General features: G+C 46.0%; 1 protein-coding gene across 2 annotated transcripts in view; it reads right to left on the bottom strand.

The window, feature by feature from the left end:
• Positions 1-14,839, bottom strand: part of NAGPA (N-acetylglucosamine-1-phosphodiester alpha-N-acetylglucosaminidase) — a 330,108-nt gene that overhangs the window by 239,255 nt on the left and 76,014 nt on the right. For both annotated transcript variants that reach the window (XM_069615430.1, XM_069615431.1), the window contains exons 4-5: positions 10,708-10,816; positions 8,770-8,898 (exon numbers count right to left, since the gene is read on the bottom strand). In XM_069615430.1, coding sequence (XP_069471531.1) covers positions 8,770-8,898; positions 10,708-10,816 — 238 coding nt within the window. The remainder of the gene's footprint in view (positions 1-8,769; positions 8,899-10,707; positions 10,817-14,839) is intronic.

The raw sequence follows: 14,839 nt of genomic DNA, 5'->3' as shown, positions 1-14,839 counted from the left end.
TAGAGTGCATCCTTAAGGCCTAATAAATAATTGTATATTTGTGCACACTTCTGTTTAACTGTAATTATTGGCGTGCATGGTGTGTGTGTATTATTGTAGCCCTAAACCACTCTCATGCCCTCCTTAGTCTAAGCTTTACTGCTCTGCTACACTACCTTGACTGGGTTTGACTAGCCTTCAGCATCTTTCCTGTTTATCATATTAGATTGGCCTCTCAGAATCCACCCCCAGGGTTGAATCTTAAAATCCATCCTAACAGTTTGACCGGGAGTGGGTTGCAAGGTTCTGTGAAGGATCCTGTGGATTCCTGACCAAAAGCCTGCCTAAAGTCTCCCCACAGGTGGCCAGGAGAGGGCAGACACTTCTGTATTCCAATCCTGGGGGTGGTGTACTGCGGGAGGATCACCTGAGGGAGGCAGAGCACAGGTTAGTGGGGAAAATCCCAGTGGGATGATGCAGTATCTTTCCTCCGACAGGGATTCCCTTACCATCATGTCAGAAGAGGTTATGTCTTATTGTCATTTTAACAGCTCTCCCCCTCCTGTCAAAACTGAGATGGTAAATTCTAAGTTTGTAACATTTAAACCTCTTACATCAAAGGAACCAAGAATTTGTATCCCTTAAGTCAAATGCCCTTCTCAATACCAAAGAAACTATCGAAATAATGGAAATGCTGCCTTATCTACATCATCTTCCTCTAAAAAGGTTAAAACCTACAATCCCTCCTTTGAAAATACTAAAGGGAATTAGTAACCTGGCGAGAACGAAGCAGAATGCAACAAGCATTCCGATTGGCTCTCGCCAGGTTCCTACCCGGCCGGGAATCCCTCCATCGGGATTCCACAGCCTTTGTCCCCGGCGGGGGGCGTGGCAGCCCCTAAGCCAATGAGGAGGCTCAAAGCGGGGCCATCCCTGCTCAGAGCCTCCCCGCGGCTGAGAGGCTGCCTTCGCCCCCCGCCGGGGACTCGGGTAAGTCATTTTTTTTTGTATTCCCTTGCCTCCCTCCCACCCGCCCCCCAACTTACCTTCTTGGTCCTACGTCCCCGGCGGGGGACGAGGGAAGCCTCCAGCCGTGTGGAGACTCGGAGCGGGGCCATACCCGCTCCGCGCCTCCACACGGCTGGAGGCTTCCCTCGTCCCCCGCCGGGGACGCAGGTACGTTTTTTTTTTCCCCCATCCCATCCCACTCCCGCCCTCCCAACCCCACTTACCTTCTTTTTGTTCCTTTTTTCGGGAGCGGACGTGCTGGGAACGCTTGTGTTGCCAGCGCGTCTGCTTCCGATGGCCTCCATGGAAAGGGAAAACGGACTCCGTTTTCCCTTTCCACGGTGGCGCCCATTTTCTTTTTTTTTTATCTCCCGAAACGCAGCAGCGCTGAAACGCTTCGCTCGGGTCCTTACCTATGGGCCCCGGGGCATTACCTGAGTCTGTAATGCCCCCGACGCTCGGGTTCTATTGCTTAATTAAATCTATCCTTAATTCTATAAAAGAAGTGGGAAAACCCAACTTCCCTAAAGGGAACTACATGTCCTGTAATGCCACATGGTCCGAGACGAAGAAGAGGCCTCCGGAGGCATGTAGAAGTGAAGCACAGGCAAGTAGGCCTAACAGCCTTTGCCAAGGTCAGGTAATTAACACTGACGGCCTGCACCTGAACTTAATGACCCCACCTAAAGAACATAAAAGTATGCAGTAGGAGGGGGGGGGGATAGAATGGAGCTGGAGCAGAAACCAGAAGGCTGGTAGTGGTAGCAGAAGGAGAAGAGCAACAGGCTGGCATTTCATGAGGAAGTGTGTTCACTTAAGGGACGCCAGGACAAGAGGAAAGCAGATTTCACCTGCAAGTCCTGAGAGAGTCCTGTGTTCACAACCCCTGCTTGGTCGTGGCTGCACTGAGAGACGTGTCGAGGTTGAAAGTCTTCCCAGGTTTACCTAATGACTGTTAACGCAGAGCCAAGACTGTGCTGTAACCTGAGGCCCGTGTATTGGAGCAAACCGAGGAGTAAAGGAGACTCCCCCGTGGTTAAGGCTGGACCAAAGACACCTCTGCTGCTGAGGGATTTGTGTCCCTAGATTGCCTAAAGGAGTAGCAGTGCCCAAAGAAGTCGGGAGGTGCAAGCAATCCACAAGTTTAGTGATCCTGGAGGCGGTTAGTGAAGCTCCATATGTAGGTTCACTTTGAAAAGCTTGATGGTAACTGTTGCCAGCTTAATAATATCTTGCGCGAGAATGGAAGAGAGTTAAAGTTGTTCATTGCTGTGAAGAGGCCGGTGAACAATGAGAATGTATCACGCGTAACGCTAACGCAAGTCAATGTTCGCGTACAAAACAAAGTCTTTCATTCTCTATTGTTGAACTATTAAAACTTTACCGGAATGGTTGCGTGTCTCCAATTAAGATAGGGAACATAATTCCAAATCACACAGAAACCAAACACTGACTTTCACAATTTGTTACAAGGTATATTCCATCAAAGCAATGTCGCTTGCGAACAATTGTGATTCCCGACATGAGTCAGAGTGTAACTCTGTGATAATAAAGGGAAATACAATTTGTTGCAAGTCTTTAAAGTTGAAAATCTACTTTCAAAAGTGGTTGTGTGTACCTAAATCTGTTTCTATATTCAAGTGAGATCTTTGTAACATTCAGAACAAGTATTTTAAGAAGACAGAAGTTGTTAAACTGAGAAGAGCAAGCATTGCCCAAGCCAGTAGACCCATCCTTCCTGTAGTGAAACCAGCCTTGTTAAGAACTACTCACCCACATTCTGAGAGTGTTGAAGTTGTTAACGGTCCATTGTCCTCTGATACAAGTGTAACAGTGTTATCCCAAGCTGGAAGGGTGGCACTAGAGGTTACGGGCAGCTACTGGAACCATAAAGAGGTGAATGAAGCTGGGGAAGGGAGCTGGGCGTTTGTCAAAGATTAAGACATCAATCTGTAAGGCTGATACTGTTGAAGCTAAAAGGAGAAGCAGAACAGAGGGTTGGCAGAAGAGGGCAGCAAGGTTCTGCGCATGGACCAAGCAAATTTGAGTGGTTTGGAAGGGCTGCAGGTGAGTGCGGTAGTGGAAACCTGCCAAGTTATCCACCAAGTAAATGATGCACGGAAGGGTTGTTTTGCAAACACACTGTGCACACAAACAATGTAAAAATCAATTGATCGGTAATTTAATGAAGAGGTGATGCAGCCTGACACGTTTCGAGCAACTAGCTCTTCTACTGAGGCTGCATATTGATTGTATAATCGAATGGAAAAGTACAAATAATATAATGCATGGTCCATACATCAGACCGAAGCGCAAAGCAAAGTAATTGAGTGGTCAAACCCGACCGTAACAAATAACAATTCAAATCATAATTTGTGAACAAGATAAAACAGATAAATACATTTTGACAAATCAAGCAAGTTTTAGGAACAAAAGTATATACAACCCATATGGTGTAGGTTTATCCAATTCGGACATTGCCAGAGGTTGAGAGGGTGAGAGGGTAAATAATGGAAGAAACACAAGATAGAAACTTAATTAACATTTAGGGCAATGTTGGCCATACAGTTAGTCAAAATGAGTAGAACATCATCAAATGATACCTGGAAACTGGAATCTCCTTATTGATCACTAAAGGGAAGAAATTGTGATTGAAACACATCAGTTAGACAAGGACCGCTTAGGTTTGGGTAAAATGTGAAGGAACAGCATTATGAATAGAATGCCCCAATTAGGCAGGGAGCACCTTAGATATAGGTGAAGTGTAAATAGCAAAACATGAGCACACTTACCCATGAATTGGTATAGAATTGAATTAGTTATGGCGTGGGCTCCACTGCAAAGAGATGGAGTACATTAGCAGTTTGACCAAATATATAGGGCAGTTCAATAGCCCAATACTGTAAAATTAATTTATAGATTATGCAGGTTCATAAGCAACATACCTTTGATATGCAGTTGCAAGACAGACATTGGGTTAGTCGTATGTACGAGCCCGCTAATGGTTGATTGTGAGTGGCGATCGGCGGTCAGCCAAACCAGGCAGAAAGGAAAGAAAACTCAGGCATGCCAATTAGCACAAATTAAGGATCGTCTAGACGGTCCAGTAAGTGCGCGTGGGCCCGTAGAGCACTCTAGGGGTCTGCGTGAAGTTGTTGATCTTACTAGCGTCTCCGCTGCGTATGGAGAACAGGAGCTAGCCGTGCGCGGCTCCTGCTTTCCAAAATAACAATGCGAGCGCGTTGACGTGACTGCCGACCTTTTGGAAAAAAACTGAACCAAGAAACAGTTAAAAATGGAAACTAACATCCATCTTCCCAGATTCCCCTCAGACTCGGTGGGGATTTTATTTTTTCATTACGGGAAGTGAAGTCCAAGTTGCAGCCTACATACAATGAAGAGATGATTTAATAAGCATTGTTTGCTCAAAATTGCAGTCTTCGGTCCCAGATACACCCCAAAAAGAGATTGAGTGGGGAACCATTGCTTGCTGGGAATGTAAATCCTTACCATCTGTACTACAGATACAAAGACATGTGACCACAGACCAGACAAAGTTTGGATATCACACCACTTGTCAAGCCTTGCTTTTATAAAGCCCTTAAACAGGTCTTGGTCAATGTCCTTATTTTTAAGGAATGGTGACAGGCGTGAATGGGTACGAACTGGAATGGGCAAGAGTATAGGAGGCAACTTCAATACATGTGCTATTTGAAAGGATATTATTGAACTGACATTAGTTGTCCAAGGGGGAAGCAATCCAGGCGACACCCTTCTGAGAAGGTGAAAGTTGACAACACCCTGAACAAGCAGGAAATTCAAGACGTCCCGCACTTTTGATGGTGCAACAGATTTTAATCATAACCTGAGCTAACAAACAAGGATCGACAAAGCCAAAAAATGTTGGCATTTGTTTAGTGCCATCAAGGCGGGGGTCTGGTGAGGGTGGATGGGAGTCAAATAGTTGAAACATAATGAGATAAAGAACCGGGATGAAGCATGGGCACAGGGAAGAAGTTGCTCATGGTAAAGATGTGCAGAGGAAAAATCACAGGGCAATGCTTGGGGATGAACCGACACAAAGGGAGGACTAACAATATAGAGTGGGGGCGAGGGCTAGCAATGCAAAGTAGTGGGCCTAGAGATATGCATTGGGTGTGGCAAACAATAAATGGGTGCAAAAGTAAAAAAGCAACATACAGGGAAAGCAACAAAGCGGTAGAGAAAGCGACAAACACTAGGGGGCCGGGAAAGCGACACACTAGGGGGCAGGGAAAGCGACACACACGGGGGCAGGGAAAGCGACACACACGGGGGCAGGGAAAGCGACACACATGGGGGCAGGGAAAGCGACACACACGGGGGCAGGGAAAGCGACACACACAGGGGCAGGGAAAGGGACACACACACAGGGGCAGGGAAAGGGACACAGGGGCAGGGAAAGGGACACACAGGGGCAGGGGAAGGGACACACAGGGGCAGGGAAAGGGACACACAGGGGCAGGGAAAGGGACACAGGGGCAGGGAAAGGGACACACACAGGGGCAGGGAAAGGGACACACACAGGGGCAGGGAAAGGGACACACACAGGGGCAGGGAAAGGGACACACACAGGGGCAGGGAAAGGGACACACACAGGGGCAGGGAAAGGGACACACACAGGGGCAGGGAAAGAGACACATACAGGGGCAGGGAAAGAGACACACAGGAAAAATGCATTGTGCCAAGGAAATCACAGTAGGAGCACACATTGGGTAAAATGAATCACAAAAAAAGAAGAGACAGTGGCAAGGGACTCTCGAGGTGACAGGGCAAGTAACTCAATGGGAATTGGGGGGGAACAAGCTATATCCAGGCTGGGGCAAGTCACGCACAGAAGAGTGGGGGAAGGGCACATTCGCAGAGGTAGAGTTAGAAAGTACTAGGAGCTATTTTGCTCTAGGTTGTAGCCTATAAGAGACTAGTTAGCTTGAAACCAGACGCTACTTTCGACTATACAGGCAAACTGGTGCTAAACAAAAATACTGTGATATTAACTCTGTACATTTATATAAGGAATAGGAGGATACGTTTAGAAGCAATTTAAAGCACATACATAATAAATAATGGACAGAAAGTTACAGATTGCAACTATGTAGAAATTACATTTGTAGCACACTACGTTTTAGCTCTTCATTTGCAAGAGGCCTACTGGGTGATGACCGATACCCATTAGTTGCTTTTATCTCTCCAGAAAAGGGGAAGGTTATTAGCAGCGCATAAAGGGACTCACCACAGAATGGCACAGCATACAAAGGGAACCGAAATGTGGGCGTACAGAGGGAGCAGTAAGTAACCCGCAAGTGAAAGCAGAAAACGATCAACAATATTTCTAAGGAGCAAGGGAAACAGGCTATAAGCGGTAAGTGCCTGGGTGGGGGCAGAAGGGCAAATGGCACAGGGAGGGAATAGAAACAAAGGGGGCAAAGAACACAAGGGGGCAACAAGGGACACATAGCGGGGAATGGAATCCTAACTGTGGTGTGGTGTGGTAGGAACAAAGAGTGGGTCAAGGGACACAAAGAGTCTGTACATCAATTCAACAAAAACATATTTCCTCTGTATTGAAAATGCTACCATTTTCAGTTTTTCCAGTTTTCAAGACACTACTTTTGTCAAATAAAATAATATCATTGCTCAATGCACCCCTAATACAAAGTTGTTCAGTGCACATTAGTTATCACGTTCAAAATAAAAACATGTTGACCAACAAGTTTAAGTAGTACAACTGCAATGCTACTGAAGACAAATATTATGAAGCAAAAGGAAATGTAGTACAATAGACAACAACATTACCATGCAGATATGTTTAGGGCATGGGGAAAGGGACTAGGGTTGGTAGTTTCTGATCCTTTGTCATTCTTTGGTAAAGATATTTTGTAGGGTGGGGGTGGGTGTTGCAGAAGATAAGGTGTGGGGGTCTCCTGCCTGTCAAAGTGCATTTCTGTTCATTGGCATGAATGGAAGAAAGGGATCGGTAACAAAATCATTCACCACAGTTTAAGAGAGCCTTCAGTGCAGGAATGAGATGTATGACCTTTTGGGCAGGTTTATATATGTTCTGTTAATGTGAGTAAGCAGGCCCAACAGGGAATTTACTCAATATGCCTCACAAGTAACCTTCATGAATTAGAAGAATGTTCCAACAAGGTAGACACATGAGTCTGGGGCTGTTGATGGTACTCTTGTTCAGAGAAGCATTGTCTAGACTTTTGGTGCTGGACTGCTCTTGTGGGTGGGACGAGACTGATATACAAATGCATATATCTGCTCTGGTAGGGCATAGTGAGCTAAAACGCAGTTTATACCATCATGAATAGACCGTTTATTTGTTCATGTTCATTCTCAAAAGAGGGGCTTCTGAAGTTTTCCAAGTTTTGAACATTAACAGTAAATTGATTAATGTAATCCCGAAGTGGACCCATTGCTCATGGTGCAGAGAGAGGAACAGCACAACAACTTACACTGATGACGCACAACAAGGAAGAAACACGTGCATAGGGCTGGTGATGGTAGGGAATTACCTAGCAGTATTTGATGGAATAGCCTTGCGAGTAGGACCAAACTGATTTGTGAATGGATATTTCTCTTCTGGTAGGGTACAATGAGCTAAAACATTGTTGTAGACCCTCCAGAGTAGGAGCCATCAAACAGAACAGGTTGTGTGGTCATATTCATTCTCAGTAGACAGGCTTCCATATTTGTGCAGTTCTCTTCTGTGTATTGCCGCTCCAAGTGGGAACAAGTCAACACCTCAAGAAAGCTGCCCCCTCAAAAACTATTATACACAAAGAGCAAAACGCTGCCCATCTCTTGGTTGGAATTGGGTTTCATTAGAGACTTTCAATAATGTAATTCAAGAAATTATCCTCTTTGTAAAATGTGTTCCTATTCAGATTGTTTAAGCTGGTATAATTCAAGTCTAAAAGGCAACTTAGAACGTTTGAGCCTATTTTTGCACCCGTGTTAACAAAACCAGGTAGCATTTCATCCACAGAACTAGTACAATCCACAGAACTAGTACTTCATATTCCTGCTAGGAACCTCTACAATTGTTTTTGTCTATAAGGCTGCTGTGAATCATTAAAAGGTCTCCCAGGCTGAAAGAACACATGTCAAACAGCCTGGGCGCAAACAAAAAACAGCATGCTGCAGATCCTGCTCCAGATTGAATATGTGACAGGATTGTGCTGTAAATGGGGGCTATTACTGAAAAAGCCAGAACTCCATTTACAAAATAATATCGAGGGGTCCTGCTGCATCCCGAATGAACAGGTCACTGAAACATGAATAAACACACTTTCCTTAGATTCTACCACACTTTAAATGGTCATCCAACAGTTGCTGGTACAACTTCATCCTAGGAATAATAAACATTCAGAGCTGCAGAGTCATTGAGCACTTACTATTGTGCCAGAATCAGTTCTGCTTCAATTCCCCCTTATTGGACCCCAAACACAATTTTGACTAATAGATGTGAAACTTTGCAGTCTGCCCAGCTGATGGCTTAAAAGCAATAATTCTGGACGAGAGCACTCCATTGCATATAGGGGGTCTACCATTCAGTTAAAAGACAAACCGTGAGACTTTCATTTTTGTGGTGCGACAGGCAACCTGAATAGGCACAAGGCCCAACAAGTCTGTGCTAATGTGTTGCTGGTGCCAATACTCTGTAGCAAACCAGTCAAGCGATCTTTGCCGTTACTGTGGGTGTAAAGTTATACCATCAGTGCCACTACATACCAGTGATCAGAAGGGTAACTGGCCAGAGTACCATTCACCACGAGAGTTGCTGACCCACCACCATCCAGGTTTATGGCATTCACAACTCCTTGCTTCTTTAAGAATTCTGCTACTTCCCAAAGGGAAAGTCTGTGAAAGCAAAATAATTCAGTACATTATTGGAGGCAGAATAGGGAGCCTACATCAAGAGAGAGCAGTGATTTTGGTTGGGTAAACTGGAGTAAGGAACACAGCATAATAACTGCACAGACAGTAGGGTATGTGTCTGTGGGGGGTGAATTAACTAAGAGATTTGGGGATTAAGTAAGGATGGCAAAATAGCTACAGCCAACACAAGAATCCCAATAAGACTCCAAGACATGAAAATTAATACAATCTGAATGCCATACTTGCACTTAGGAAGGCAATGTGAGCTAGGCTTCCCCCCCAACCAGAAGAGCCCAATCTAACCAGCAAATGTCCTTCAAGTCACTGGGGAAGAGCACCCACCTGCCTCAGTAGGTAAAACATGCACAAGCCACAATCTTCAATTCCTTCATAGGGGAAATGTGGACCACCCCATGTCCTTCAACTCCCTGAAGAGGGTCAATGTGAGGCATAAGAGGTCTGCGGGCACTCCTCAACTTAGACAATGTAAGCCAGTTCAGATCCTATGACATGGGGAGGAGGGAAAAGTCGGATCTGAGACAGTCCAGCAAAGGTCTGGCCAATAATCGATTAGCAGCAACATGGGTCAGACCATCATTTCCTGTCTTTGGATAGGGTAAACAAAGGTTGTAGGTCAAAGGATCAACAACTAAAGGATCGAATGGTCAAAGGGTCGACACCAAAGGACCGAAAACAAAAGGATCAAAAAAAAAACATTTTTTTGGGGGGGTCCCCCCCACAACCCCTGTTTTTTGTGGTAAAAACCACTTTTCCATAAACTAAAACCCCCCAAAAAAATGTAATTTAAAAAAAAAAATTCAATCCTTTTGTTTTCGGTCCTTTGGTGTCGATCATTTGACCATTCGACCCTTTGTAGTCGACCCTTTGACCGGACACTGTAAACAAACACTTGACTGCAGCCTCCCTGAAGAAAACGGAAGTAGGTTCCAGAGTGCTGAATCCATGCACGAGCTCTCGCGTTATGGTAACATGCTCTTTTGTAGGTCCATGCAAAAGGAGAAAAAGAATCGAAGTATTCAGCTGGCTGCAAATGCTGCTAAATGTTCGGACAACCTCAGATTGCAGTCAAACCAATTTTAATCTCTTAGGAGGGACAATATTGGCCACCCCAGTTCTACCCACACCCAAAGATGAACTATGGGCCTCATAAGTTTGTCGGTCCAGAAACAAGGGTGCCGGTAAGCTCACTGGCACCCTTGTTTCCGTACCGGCAAACTACATGTCTGCCTGCCTTGGCCGCTGTGGCGACACGTCTGACCCTGCTGGGCGCAGGGGCCACGGTAGGCAGACCCTTCATGGAAGCACTGGCCCCATTAAGAACGGGGCCAGCGCTTCTGGGAATGGGGACTTACATTTTACAGAGCCTGACTTCCTGGACCACCGGACTTGTAATCTCCCGGTGGCACAGGGAAGTCAGGTGCAAGTAAAATATTACGAGTCCGGCAGACACCCGCCAGTAGCACCAGCAGGGTTACCGCCGGACTCATAATGAGGCCCTATGTGATCCAAGCCAGGTCTCTCATGTAACTGAGGAGGGGCATTGTGGCCCAGTTTATAGTACACAAACTACCCAAGAATGCAAACGCTAATTGACCTGGGTCTGGCAATTTACTACCATGGTTTCCTTATATTACAGACGGGCCTCCTCTAGTGCAAGGTCTGGAGTCAAAGATGAAAAGCTGAGCTGCCTGGATCTTTCAAGACTGTCCGTCATGGTATGGACTTAGTGCTTACTCTGGAATAGGAATAGTGCATTAAAACAAACCTTACCCTCTTTCATCGGTCTGTCCATCTGCGTGAAATAAGACGAGCCGTCCTTCACTGTCGTGGCCAACTGCAGTCCTTGCGGAAGTTACATTGATGAAACGGTCAAAGCTACCTGTGGAAGAAAGAAAAGACACTTGGTGAAAAAATAACGAACACCTATAGCTAAGGCAAACATCTGTGGTGAAAGGGGCGCTCTCTTCCTAATATTTGAAGTGTTAAAAGGCTCAATGGGCAGTTTGAGCCGAGTGGGGTTCTCAGGCCATACTTTAAGGGGCTCAGAGTTCTTTGCTCAACGTGCAAGAAGCATTCAAAATAGGTGGCCTTGATGTGGTTGGGGAGTTCACTGGGAACACCGAGGGCTTTGAAGAAGGAAGCTGACACAAGGTGGCATGGTGGTTGGCAAAGACTTATTTTTTATCAAAGTAAACCCTCACTATCCCTATCTTCCAAGGGAGGTTTCCTTACCTTAAAATAAGTCTTCAAATGGGCTGTCAGAATGTTGGTCGAAATAAACTCCACCGTCCTGTGTCATAACCTACCTCTATCCCTTACACTACAACTAAAGAAAAAGTCAACAGAAATGTTCCTTCTCCAGAATAAGGACTCCCTTCTCATGGTAGTTGGCTACATTTTCTATGGTAAAAGAATGTCAGTGGGAATGACTCCCTTCCCCTGGCTTGTGGTTCCAACAAATCTTTATATCAGTCAACTTCCGGGACCAGGAGAATGCCTCCCTTCTCCTGGTATTGGTTCACAGCCTTCAATATAGATCACACAAAAGTCAGGGGAATTATTCCCTTCACCTGTTGTCTCCTGCTCAAAAGAACTTTCAGTTTCCTTCAACTTTCAGAACTAGGAGAATAGCGCCCTTCTCCTGGTATTGGCAAAGACCAAAGTCCTTCTCTGGGCCTCAGTGGACTCTTCCCTGCCACTGTGACGAGAGTGCTTTCCTCGGATGCTCAATATACTCGGCTTAGGGTGCCAGATCCTTCTCTGGTGATCAGTTGTTGCCAGATGCGCCCCTCCCAGTAGTCGGACTGCCACAACTGGGTCGGTAGAGAACCTCTCGAGCCTGCATCCCTTCCACCTCTTGGTCTCTTGTACGTTCTGTTACCTTTGATGGGAATTCGGTACGCCACTGGGGCTTACTGCAACTGGGGCGAGTCTCTCCGGCTCTTCTGGCTGCTTTTCTCCACCTCTGCAGCAGCTCCGCGCTCTCCTCGACCGCTCGGGTTCTTCTACCTGCGTCGCGTTCGGATCCACTCCAGCTGGACCCACAGAGAGATCCGTCAGCACCTCGGCTGCATCCAAAGCTCTACTGCTTCTCCGGTCAGCCAACAGGATTAGAAACCTCTGCTCACACTTGCTGCCTATCCCAGCTGGGCTTGACGAAATCTTCAGTCCTTCTTCTCTTATACAATGTTGCCAGTCACAGCCTGGCAGATTGTCAAAGTCCTTTGTTGTTCTTGATGGATTGATCTTCATGCATCCTCGGGCCGACCTCATACCAGTACTAGCACAGTGAGTAACCTTCATATCTTCTGTAATCTTCTTCGTCCTGGTACTTTCTTTTGTGATGGTTTCTCCTACACTACAGAAATAAATGGACCTACTTTCAAGAAGGTTGTTTGGCATGGAGGGTCGGGGAAATGATGTGGGTCAGGTGAGGTTGGGGTGCGACGTTGGCCAATGGGCTATACCCTAGGTGATCGTCCTTATCCCCTGAGGGGAAGTCCCGCCCATTATGGTCTCCCGCATTATACCACCTTTAGGGGGTCCATTGGGTAGTGGCCGCACCTACCTAGCCTTACAGGAAAAAAGCTTACCCCTGGGGAGAAGTGATGATACCTTGTGATTCGTCACAACATTGTGAGGAGTCTGAAATGAAAGCCAGACACAAAGTTGTCATGTTTTCGGTTAAAGACATTTATTAAATAAAAATGGGTTGGGAAAATGACTCTCTGGACCTATTCTAAAGAGGAACTTCCCTACCTAGAAACAAAAAACGAAGGATCTGCTTGTGTCAGGATATCAGTAACTGAAAAGCCGTCCTTGTATCCAAAACATCCTATCCTGACCCTCACACTATAAACAAAACAAAGGGGTGCAAGGAAACGTCTTTAACTTGATGTTAGCAAAAGTGTTAAAAGTATAAGAATGACTCAAATGAAAATGTTGGCCAAGGTGAAGACCCTTGGATCCAGAGGGTTGTTCCCTTCCCCTGGATTCTTAAACAGGCTGGCAAAAATGTGTCTTTAGCTAACAGTTCCTTTGTGTCTTCACTTGATTCAACATTCTTGTTCAAGCAATAAGTTCTGTAAAAGTTTTTCTGTAATATTTCTGGTAACTTTGCAGATCGCCTGGTATACTTCCCCTGCCAGGAATCTTTATACAATTTCAGCTGCCTGGTACTCTCCTGCAAGGGCTTTTCTTATGGTTTTTCAGATCACTTGGTATACTCCCCAACCAGGAATCTTTATACAGTTTCAGCTGGCTGGTGTACTCGCCTGCCAGGACTTCTTATGCGTTTCACAGCTCTTTGACTATACCACAATAGCATGTACTGTGAGGTGCTTGGTATATCTGTCTACGGTAACCTTTGCTCAATCTTTTCCCCCACACTGGCATCTCATGAATCTGTATTTCATTGGGGTTTGCCCTTGTAATTTTCCTTGTCTTCATTGAAACTTTTTTATTGGGTGTTGAATTTGCACTTTGCCTTGACTGCATTCAAACAAACATGATGTATTTTCTGCATCAGCAATTTTGTACCATTCAAACATTTGTAGGCGCTCTTGTCATAATGCCCCGGGGGTCCTCAACTGCTTTTGGCAGACTCACCATTTGCTTCCAGCCTCTCCGATCCTGCTTGCGCTTCTGCGGTGTGATTCCTTTACCCGCTTTCCACTTTGGAGCGTGCAGACGTTCTTCAGCAATCTGAGCCGCTCTGCGGTTACACGCCGCCTTGGAGAACGCTGTCTCTTTGAGCGGGCCAACATCCAGGAGCTTATGCGTGGCTTCCAGCGTCTCCATGGCCCCGACCCTTCTTGCTCAGAAGCAGCGTTTCCCCTCCTGTTCCGGCAGTTTTCTCTGTTCCACCACACCGGTCTATGTACCTCGGGTTTGTGAGCCTCAGCATGGGGTTCAACGTCTTCTCCTGCAGTGCTTGATTAAATAGTGTGGTTGCCATCTTTTTAAAATACACTGCACACTGAAGACTTGGAAAAACAACTAGCCTGCATGCTGGACACCGAGCTCCCGTCACTCTTCGCAAACTCCCTCATCCTCCTCATCTCTGTACATGGGTGGGTATGGGAGTTGAAGTCCATGGATGTAACTGGACTTTTAACTTTTAGATGTTTTTTCTCCGAGATTTAACATGAAGGCACATCACAAACAAAAGGTTTTATGTGCGAGTTGTGGGCGTTTGATTCAAAGGTGGGGGCCTGACCAGAATGACAATAGGCCATTAAGAACTTGGGTATTGGAGGGTCTTCCACAAGGGAAGGGGGAATACTGCGTCTTGTCCAATGAAGTCAAAACCTCTCCACGGGGTCAGGATCAAGCAGCGGCTGCCGTCCCCTGCCCACATAGGATGGAGTCACCGCCGGGGAATCAGTGATGACTCCACTGGATTCATCAGAACACTCACCAACTAAAATGGAAACCTAGCCCTAATTCTGGTGCTGGTCTTGCATGTACATCACTTTGAAGCCTAAAGTGTTTGGGTTTCACTTGCAATGGGTGATTTGTTTCCTGTTTGGACCAGATATCTGATGAGTTCTGAATGGTAGTGGAACAGATGGTAGGGGTTGCCTTTACTTTACTGCTGGTTACAAAAGTGGCAATGCCTTGCCTGGAATGAGATGCGCCCCATTAACATCTTGACGTGGCGTGTTTAGTACTTCACTAGCCCCATGTTTTAAGGCTTGGGGAGAATCAAGAAGTGATCTGGAAAGAAAGGTGCGCTGGTTTAAGTGATGCATTCAATGGGACAGCTCGCAACCTAAAATGGGACTTAGCCAGAGCCTCCAAGCTCGTGAGGAGAACCATCTATAACAATGGCTACTTCCGATAATGGGCCTTTGAATCTCTTGCCCTTCGGAAGATTCGGGAAGGCCCAACAAAATGCAAA

This window comes from Ambystoma mexicanum, chromosome 9 (genome assembly GCF_040938575.1).
Source record: "Ambystoma mexicanum isolate Mex_15411 chromosome 9, UKY_AmexF1_1, whole genome shotgun sequence".
Classification (NCBI taxonomy): domain Eukaryota; kingdom Metazoa; phylum Chordata; class Amphibia; order Caudata; family Ambystomatidae; genus Ambystoma; species Ambystoma mexicanum.
The sequence above is the reverse complement of the archived record's forward strand: the minus strand, read 5'-3'. Positions and strand labels throughout refer to the sequence as shown.